The sequence below is a fragment of the Hippocampus zosterae genome, chromosome 1, assembly GCF_025434085.1.
Source record: "Hippocampus zosterae strain Florida chromosome 1, ASM2543408v3, whole genome shotgun sequence".
Lineage (NCBI taxonomy): Eukaryota > Metazoa > Chordata > Actinopteri > Syngnathiformes > Syngnathidae > Hippocampus > Hippocampus zosterae.
Window position 1 is genome coordinate 13,578,494 of NC_067451.1, and position 10,433 is coordinate 13,588,926.

General features: G+C 44.8%; 1 protein-coding gene across 1 annotated transcript; it reads left to right on the forward strand.

Annotated features, from left to right (window-relative positions):
* The first annotated feature begins 6,110 nt into the window (after positions 1–6,110).
* Positions 6,111–8,414, forward strand: LOC127595999 (POU domain, class 3, transcription factor 4-like). The gene has a single exon (XM_052058131.1). It carries the CDS (start codon positions 6,313–6,315, stop codon positions 7,402–7,404), a length of 1,092 nt encoding a protein of 363 aa, XP_051914091.1. The 5' UTR covers positions 6,111–6,312; the 3' UTR covers positions 7,405–8,414.
* Positions 8,415–10,433: the final 2,019 nt, after the last annotated feature.

Consider the following 10,433-nt stretch of genomic DNA (forward strand, 5'->3'; position numbering starts at 1 on the left):
TAAATACTGCTCTCATTTGCTGCGCTGAGATTGTCACATCCTGTACGAAGCACACACAAACTCGCGCAAACATATGAAGAGAATTGTGATTTGTAATGAGAAATGTGAGCATTGGACCTCTTCCTCTCCACCCAGAGTTCCTGTCCACAGGGGGTAGGGGGCTCTTCACCCGTCTCACACGTCCAACTCAAACACAGAACAACCCACACATCACAACGTGCATGACCGCAAAGAGCACTCACACTGGCAGCACAGCACACCAGAGGGGGGTCCATTCATCGGAAATCCTAATCTCTGAATAAACATATTCTTGGGTATGAAATGTTTCCGATATTTGTTGTTCTTGCCTTTTGAGACCCCAGGTGGAATTGCAATGAAACCAAAAATCCAGTCTGCGTTCCTTTGAACGAAAGAGTGGATTGAGGAAAGGTCTCGAGAATTCCCTTTTGAAACTTGCAACAACATTTCGGCAGATTCTTTAGCGGCCTCTTCATCAAACAAAGAGCGCGCTGTGCTGGAGAGAAGTGGTCTCTTCCCCCGGTGCAAATCCCACCGCTACCCAGCATGCCCTGCAACATGAGGAAGCGCATGTGCTCAGCGGAGGTCCACCACTGGCACTGAGTCACATCTGATTGGTTCAAGAGGTGCTGAGGCTTGCAGGAGATGTTGCAGCCGGCTCGCGTGGTTCCTCCGCAGTCTAACCAGAGACGGACGAGGACATCTGAACAGCAGACTCTGCCTCCGGGAGGCCTGCAGGAGAAGGTGATGATGCTTCGTTCCTGCTCAATTATGCAATTAAATCCAGACTTTGTCACCCTATCACACTCCAGATTATAGCCTGCAGCCAGCCAACCATGTGAGAAGAGAAGTGTTATGTGCAGTGAGAGCACAAAGAGGCCGTCTTGCAAGTCACCATAGTAACATCATCTGAGCCATAAAGGATGCAGGTGGAACTTTACCTGGGATCAGTTTATGACACGTTTTAGCACACCACAACTTAATGACCGAAAGCACTTCAAGAGCAAAAGAGACACTTTCAGGCTTGAGATGCTGCACTCTAAATATTAGCAGTCAAAGCACTATCACATCTGAGAATCCTGCGCAATCTGATACTCTTCATTGAGCCCTGCATCAGGCCCCTTGCATGCTAATGCAGAGCCACACAATAGGAAACATTGAAGTGTGTTTATTTTAGTAAACTGCGCAGCCCAAACTTTGTGCTGCAGTGGGATATGGTGTGGACAGTGTTTTTGCTGCTGTGTATTTGACTCGCTCTTTTTTTCCTCTCTCTCCTTTCTCTACTCCACCGTGCATGTGTGTGTGTGCGTGTGTGTGGACCCCGGAGACGTTGCTCATGCATAATCACTGTATGTCTTTCTGATCTGCCTGTACCACCGGTGCCCACAGAAACACACAATTAAGCAATTGTAAGGCAAAGCACACCACTACGATTGCAGAGGATCAAGCAAACAAAGGCCATGGAGGTGTTTCGTTGTCTTTATTATTGTCAAAATGGAAAACCAGTCCAGACTTTTTCATCCACACAGGTTGAGTTGCGCATTCACATGCAGGCTGTTGCGACATGTACAGCATATTGTATGTCCAGACCTATACATTTACTTGCCACTGTGTAGAACTGTATGAACTTGCGATATACAGTGTGCCCTTCTCGTCCAGTAATTCATCATCCTTTATCATTCAATAGCTCAGGCATCAAGAAGAGATTAGATGATTGGATGGTGCAATGCAACACTTGTGTGTGTGTGTGCGTGTGTGTGTGTGTGTGTGTGTGTGTGTGTGTGTTAGTATCTTCAGCCCTCCAGGGCTCAGTGGGCTAATTAATAATGAATCCCAGAGAGTCTGTGTTTGAAATGCAGATGTGCAACTGTCGGCTCCGCCTGCTCCTTCAGAGGGACCTGTGTGTGTGTGCATTTGAAGGGGGGGGGGGGGTTGATTTGTTGGGTGGGGTGGTGGGTGGGGGTGGGGGTTAAAGAAGTAGGTACCAATGAGTATTAGTTGTTTACGCAAGCAACCATAACTACCTGGTTTGCTTGGTGTTTTGTTACTGAATAAAGTTGACCAATTCTGTGTTTCAAATGTTGTTTTGGATTTTTCAGGGCACTTTCTTAGAAGCTTTCATTATCAAATATACTCACAGCACTTCCTCAATGGTTCCGACCCAGGCCGGTGCTCTTTTCAGCTCTCATTGCAGTCAAAGAAGAGGAGGAGTGGATATATGGAAAGAGGAGTTGGAGAGCGTCTGAAGAGCATACGTTATATGATTTTATAGACTCTCTACTCTTCTTCATTGCTCTATGTGTGACTGAAGTGACCTGAAGTTTAACAGATGGTAATGTTATGTAGATTTTAACCAAGAGAGGCTCCTTCACTCACATAGTTACGATATAGAGCCATTTTGCAAACAGCACCTGGAACCAACACACACACACACGCACACACACGCACACACACACACACACACACACACACACACAAATAATCGCTTTGACAAACATTGACTTTGAAGGGAAGCGAGAAGAACCATTTCAATTTAATTTTATATTTCAAATCCTCACAGATAATAAAAAAAGATAGTGTGACAAACTATTTTCTAAGCAGAGGATAGACAGTTTCAACAAAAAATAGTTTAAAAAAAAGTCTCCCTGACCCGGGGCTTGTCTATTGTTTTCACTCAATTCAATTTCTAATTAACCACAAAGTCAAATAATTTTATGCTTGACTTTGCATCATATTGGAATACTAATGTGAATACACATGCAGGTTGAAGGCCTTGATGCTCTCTTTGAAGCTCTTCTTTGCACTTCTTTTCAAAAAAATATATACAATTACATTTTGTGAGAACTTCAATTATTCCAAACAACATTATCTAATGATTAGTTGCATTTACTGTCACAACAATACCACAAAGTGTCACATTGTTTACACCTGCATCCGTCAAATTAATTAGAATCTTTCCAAGATCCACAACCCCAAACGTCACATTCGTTTTCATGTTTAATCTTTTAAATGTGTAACAACTGAATGGAACAGCCAATAACCAGACATTTGGAATTAACACTGACTGAATCTTGGTGTGAGAATGTTACCATATCGGGGAATTAAAGATAAAGCTCTGGTGCACCTTTGACAGCATTTTCATTAATATGCATGTTGAATGCCGCAGTAATGACTTTTTTAAATACAAGACTGACTCAATCTAATGAAATGTCTGAATTTAAATCATTGAATGCACGATTGCTATGCGTAGTTCCAATTTTACAGTTTTCTTTTGGGGTAATAACACAAAAAAAAAATCTGTGGAAAACCATGCAGACATGAGCAGACCAAACACAAGCGAAACTTCAATCTCAAACATGCACTTCAATTTTCCAAATCAAGAAGAAAATGGGAAGAAAATAAACATTTAGGTTTCAAATTCGTGCTGAAAACAAACATTGTCAGCAGCGGCATGCGGTTTTAACACGACGCCACTGTGCTCGACGTCACGCGCTGATGGGGGAAATCGATCGTGCGTGCGTGTGTGTGTGCGTGTGCTTGCGTGTGTACGTGCATGTCAAGTGTTATTTCTCCATGTATTATTACACAGTGCCGTTTTACTGAAACACACACTCACTTTTGTTCTGGATACATATACAGTATTTTACTAATGGCTTCCTGTGCTCATTAACATAAAACAATAATATTTCACATATTTAGCAAGATGCAATCTTTTAATTTAGTTCAGAGCTGGGAGATGGGATAAACTGGTTCATGTGGGTTGACAAAAAAAAATCGCGTTTTACGCATTAACACATGGGGTTGACTCAAAGAATCGAGGGGGTCAAGGCTGCGTGGGGAAAGTTTGCAGAGGTCATGACACTCCGTGACAGGGCGCACCCTGAGGCCCAGAGCTTTCTCAACAGCAGTCTAAACCTGATTAATCTTGTAGTAGTGACTATATTGCGCCAAAAAAAAGATAAGTAAAACAATCCCTGACTGCAGTCCACCATAACAATTTAGAACTTTGATACATTTTTAATAATTCTGCGCACACAACATCACCAATCGTGTTGTTATTATATTCTTGCAGGAGTCCTGACACTATGTGACAAAGAATGTCCTTCAACTAAGAAAGCTGGCGTGGAAAATTAAATGCGGAAAAAAAAATCAACAACGTGGTCATTTCAATCCACGTAAACTGCACTCCAATTTTAAAACTAACACAGGACACGTAGTTAAGTTTGGAAAACATAAATATCCAAAGTGTCATTCGTTTGGAGAATTGGGGTTGTTTCAGTACCGCATGAATATATTTGTTTTATTCAAGAATTAATTGCCGTGGTATAAGATACATAAACGTCGCTTAAAACCGCAAAGGAAACAAACAGCAAACTCTAAACAAACTATTAAATCCCAAAGACAAAATGAGAGAAATTATGAGTCATTAGCTTGTCTTATTGAGCAGTAATGTGCACCTTGGTAAGAGAGAGGCAGTCAGTAGCAGGGCTGTCTCGGGTTATCTGTGAATGGGCTCTTTATTGGAGGCGCGGAGCGGGGATTTGCCTTTTATTCGCCTCACTATGGAAACGAGCTCGACGGCAGAAAAATGTTGATGTGAATAAAAGGAATCAGCACGCGGAGCGTTTCTAGAGAAGCATCTGTTACACTTAGAAACTTAGACTATCGAGAGCAATACAGCCTCTCTCTCGAAGCGGCACTCTCGTCCACTTTAAGCTCACCAAATGCGTACTTTAAAATCGGGGAGGCAGGTGCTTTACGATTTGTCTAAAACAAACATTGAAATACTTTTTTTTGCTTTATACTAAATACCGAAGTGACGTGCTTACGCAAAAAAAATGCACCTAAATGTACATTTATTATCAGACAATTGTGGGTCGACACGTTTTTGAAATTCACATTCGTAATTGTAAATTTTATTAAATAGCGCGAGGTAAGCTAATGTCTTAGGGGGGAAGAGGGAGTCCATTTCTTAGTTGTTCGACCAAACAACTAAAACATACAAACGAACCAACATAAAACTATTCGTAAACATTGAAATGAAATAAAATGCGCAGTATGAGTAGTATTCTCCTTATTCCAGTTGAGTTATAACGCATCTTACTCGGCGCCTTCGAGTAGAGGTCACTCGGTCATGATCAAGTCCCTCCTGCAGGCTAGTCTCCGGTCACCGAGTCCGGTCGATGTCCAGCGGTCCTGTCCACACGTCCTTCCCCGCCGTTCGCTCACCTGCTCCGGCCTCCTGCTTGTCTCCTCCGCGGCTCGGTGCTCTTTAATGACTTTCTGTTGGCTCCAGCCTTCTTTTTATTTCTCCTCAATGTATGAAAATGTATGCAAATTTAAATCAAGCTTAACCTGGGAGCCCCGGCAATATATTTAATGGAATTGCAAAGCAATAAGGATGCTGGCACACATTCTTCAAATGGAAATTAGAGTGAGCAGCTAAGTTAGCTTTGAACAGAAATATCTTGCTGAGTTCTAACGAGAATGATGTGATGCGAGAATAAATGTAGTAATTGCATCACAACACGCGTAATCGCGCGCTTTGCGTGAGGATCGATTCCTCCCGTGGTGGTAACAATGGACGTGTTTTTTTTTGGGGGGGGGGGATTTATTTGTTTTAATTTTGACTAATTAAATTTTTTTTAATGCAGTTGCACGACACTCCTCTATAATCGCTGCATGTGGAATGGTCAGTGCCCGAAAGCGCCCGTTCTTGGGACTTGCCACCTTATAGAAAAGTCCTGAGGAAATGTTTACTGAAAGTTAATGATTGTCAACTAGAACAGGAGCAGCTTTGATTGCATCCTTCTAAATTAAGTGTTGGCACGCCTGACAAATGCCGCTGGAGCTTAAATCTCCCTCGCGCGCGCTCAAGGGTGACAGCAGCAGCATTAAACCCGCGCGTAAAGCAGTTGGAAACTTCTATTAATAAACAGGAACTGCGCTCCACGCGCATATTGTTCCACAAACAGACTCAGTGGACCGGCAGTCGGACTCACTTCCGGTTCGACCGCCCCGAACACTTTCCACTCTGCTGTTCTGCACGCCGAGGAGGAGGGAGGTGGGGCGGAGAGCGAGGGGGGGGGGGGGTGGCTTCTATGGTGTGTATGGTGCGCCATCATTGGTGGAGAGGTGTCGTCGTTTACGACTTTCTCGGCCTATGAGTGGCGGTTCTCGCCGTCCGTCATGATTGTCAACGCCTGACTGGTGCCGACACTCCAGAGAGAGGGAAAATGTCAGAGGCTGAGCCGAACCTCACTTTAGTATCGCCAGTGGGGTTCAGCAGCCAGCATGGCCACAGCTGCCTCAAGCCCCTACACCTTGCTCGGTTCCAGTCCCATGATGCACCCGGACAGTCAAGCCATGCAGCCTGCGAGCCCCTACAGAGGACACCAGAAACTCCTGCACAGCGACTACCTGCAGAACGTCCAGAGCAACGGGCACCCCCTCGGGCACCAGTGGGCGAACAATCTGTCGGATAGCAGCCCGTGGTCGGCCTCCATGGAGCAGCAGGACGTCAAACCGGGCAGAGAAGACCTGCAGCTCGGCATCATCCATCACCGCTCGCCGCACGTCGCTCATCACTCCCCGCACCACAACAACCATGGCAACCATCCGGCGGCGTGGGGGACTCCGGTGTCCCACAACTCCTCCATCAGCAGCGGGCAGCAGATCAACATCTACTCCCAGACGGGCTTCACCGTCAACGGCATGCTGGAGCACGGCGGGCTCACCCCACCGCCCAACCCGCAGGGCCAAGGCATGCACCCGGGCCTCAGGGACACGCTCAGCCCCGAGCACAGCGACCTCGGGGGGCACCACTGCCACGACCACTCCGACGAGGAGACGCCGACGTCGGACGAACTGGAGCATTTTGCCAAGCAGTTCAAGCAGCGGAGGATCAAGCTGGGCTTCACGCAGGCTGACGTGGGATTGGCACTGGGCACTCTCTACGGCAACGTCTTTTCCCAAACGACCATCTGCAGGTTCGAGGCTCTGCAGTTGAGCTTTAAAAACATGTGCAAACTCAAGCCGCTGCTGAACAAGTGGTTGGAAGAGGCCGACTCGTCCACGGGCAGCTCCAGCAGCATAGACAAGATCGCAGCTCAGGGCAGGAAGAGGAAAAAGAGGACGTCCATCGAGGTGAGCGTTAAGGGGGTCCTGGAGACGCACTTTCTCAAGTGCCCCAAACCCTCCGCGCAGGAAATCACGTCGTTGGCGGACACGCTGCAGCTGGAGAAGGAGGTGGTCCGCGTGTGGTTCTGCAACCGGAGGCAGAAAGAGAAGCGCATGACGCCGCCCGGGGAGCCGCCGCCGCCCCACGAGGCGCCCTATTCCCACGGTGGCAGCGCGGGGGACGCGTCCTCGTGCCACGACCTCTGACCGCTGCACCGCTCCGGGAGGGATCAGACCGAAAACGGACTCCCGCGGTGTGGGTCCCGCCGGTACAGACTCATCCAGACTCACCGGAGATACCCGCTCAGCCTTGGCCTCTTTCGAAGCGCCACGAGGGCATTATTCGATCATTTCATGGCACTCCGTGGAGCCGGTCAAAATGTTTGGATATAAATACAATAATGTGCCTATAATCTACCAGCGCCTTTTTTTTTGATCACCATAATCCAACAAATGCGACAGCTTTTGTTTTCATTTTTCCCCCCTCTTTTTTGTTGTGGAGTGACAAAATGATTCTTATTTTCTGAACTGATTTGATATTTCAGTGTTTGGGCACCACGTGTAATTTTACTGTCCACTCGAGGTCACAATCCTCCCGCGTCTTTACTTTTGTAACATGCTCGTTGAACATCTGTAATTGTTGTTATTGATTTTGCATAAGCAAATAGATCCTCAGTCCAGTGGTATGTACTACCGACACAATAGCACTTGAAGTCTTATTTTTGGCCCTCCGTTGTCGCCTGTAGTTTATCTGGCCACTCACAAAAACAGTTATTTATAAATGTTTTTTGTTGTTGTTGATTTCATTATCTTCGACCATTTAAACTGTGTAGACTCTGAAAAAGAGCCGCGAATAGGAAAAAATGGGGTTGACGCTATACACCTGCCTATAATTTTATTGTACGTTCACTATCCAAATTTTATAAATTTAAATACTCCTGTTATTTGGTTTATTTCACGAGTATTTTTTTCGAATATTGTACAGTTTTATATCTTACCCTTTTGAAGTCATTAATTTAAACAAATGCTCTTAGTTATTCCTGCACTTAATTAGCAATGTAAAAAAATATTTTCAGTATAAAATTGAACTGTTTCGGCGGTTTTATTCCAAATTTCGATGACAGCTCAAGTAATTATTTATTTTCAGTATAAAGCTTGTATTATGTTTTGAAATAAACTATGTATGTTGTAATAAACAATTTCTTGCTACAATCGTTCACGGTCCAAAAATAATTACAGTTCAGCAACAAAACATTATTATTATTATTATTATTATTATTATTATTATTATTATTATTATTATCCTTATTATTATTATTATCGTTATTATTATTATTATTATTATTATCATTACCTCACATTAGCCTAATTAAACCAGTCGAACATTATTGACTCATAGGTAACCCAATCCATACGAACAAACTGCAAGAATTGTCCCCCCCCCCCATCCCCCACCTGCAACCCCCCAGTTTTGGTGTCCCTATAACAGCTGTAAAATATCGAAATGCATGGCTCGATAGAGTCTTGGTTGTAGGCTGATCACTGAAAAAAAAACCGGGGATGGGTGAGAGAGAGAAGGGGGGGGGGGACGAGCAGGTCCTCTGAAATGTTATTGTCAGAGCCCTGTGCCCTCCTTGATCAGACATGCGTGATGTATCGCAGGGGCCAGCGGGCCTGACAGCGCGCGCGTACACACGCGTTGATACACGCACGAGCACGCGTAGACCAGGGCGCGCGCACACACACGCAGAAGCAGATGAATCTCATTTCAAAGACTACAGCTCCGTATAATTGGCAACGCAAAAGCAAAATACAGCTATATTCCTCAGGAAAAAAAACAGTGAAGCTTGAAAATAAATTAGGGATGGTTGTGACATAAGTACATGCAGCACTGTTTAAATGATTCAAAAATAGAGCTGGAGAGGGAAAGGGGGGTGGGGGTGCGAGGCCTTGCCTTGAAAACAGAGAGCCTGACTGGAATACTAATGTGTCTTGAATTTATGCATCTCCTCAGTCTGCGGCCCAGTGAGGGGGTTGGGGGAGACGGCAAGAGAGGGTGAAGAGGGAGTGAGGATGGAGGTAAAAGGGGACGCCTATGACAATATGCAAGGGAAAAAGTAGAGCAAAATAGCCTAGCCATAGCATCCAACTGTTTAAGATGCAAATGATGAGCGCTGAATGCGTGTGATAGAGCAGAGCAAGAAAATGAACAGAAATGATAAAGTTTCCATCAGCACACACCATTGGGCCACTTTGCTACTTTGGAGGCCGAAAATATCTCAATTTTGAGAGGAAGCACATTTTTAAAGGCTAACTGATACTTCAATAACTGACTAGTTCAGAAATGATTGACTCTTGATACACGACGAGGGCAACAAAAAAAAACAGGTGCAAGCAGGCAAAAAATACATGTTGTAAACGTGTCCTCCAAAATGTTTGAGATGTGATGACTTTTGCAGGTAACCCGGGCTCTCAATCAGATCCTGAGTCAGAGAGGAGTGATGGCTTCGTGACGAGATTGAATGACTCCCTGCTTCGTCATTTGTCATCGCGTCATTTCAGAACGAACCCATTTGGGTTTGCCTTTAAGTGCTGAGGATTTGTAAGCCTCAGTTAAAGGTTAAGATGCCATAAGTGGTCAGACTCAGAACTCATTTAAAAGCAATTGCCGGATTCAGTGTTTCTTTAAAAGAACTGGAATAAAGCTTCCAATTGCTTTTTCTAATAGCCTAACCTCCCACACCCCTAAAACCCTCCCTTTAATCTTAGAAGAAATAAAACTTTGTCATCCAATCATTTATGCGACAATTTGAGCACTCTTTATGTTCTTCCTTTGCACAATCACCTTTTGCCAACCAAACAGCACCTCCTGTTCTCCTGTAATGTTTCACAAGATGGGGATTATAGAAAGAGGGATCTTCGACCATTCTACTTCGGACAGTCTCTCCTAATCATCCAGTGTCCTGGGGGCTCTCCTCTGCCCTCTGCTCTTGAGCTCACTACACAGGTTTTCAATGGGGTTGAGGTCTGGGGACTGAGATGACCTTGGGAGGAGCTTGATTCTGTGTCTGCTAAAACATTTCTTCTGAAATGTTGGATTCATTCAATAGCTTATATCACAATTTGACCAAGAGTGTTAAATTTTATGGACGGCACTGTACGCACAAACACACACATGTGTGTGTGTGTGTGTGTATATATATATATACACACACACACACACACACACACACACA

Coding starts and splice junctions, on each gene's coding strand:
- LOC127595999 (XM_052058131.1), top strand. CDS start 6,313: ATGGCCACAGCTGCCTCAAGCCCCTACACCTTGCTCGGTTCCAGTCCC.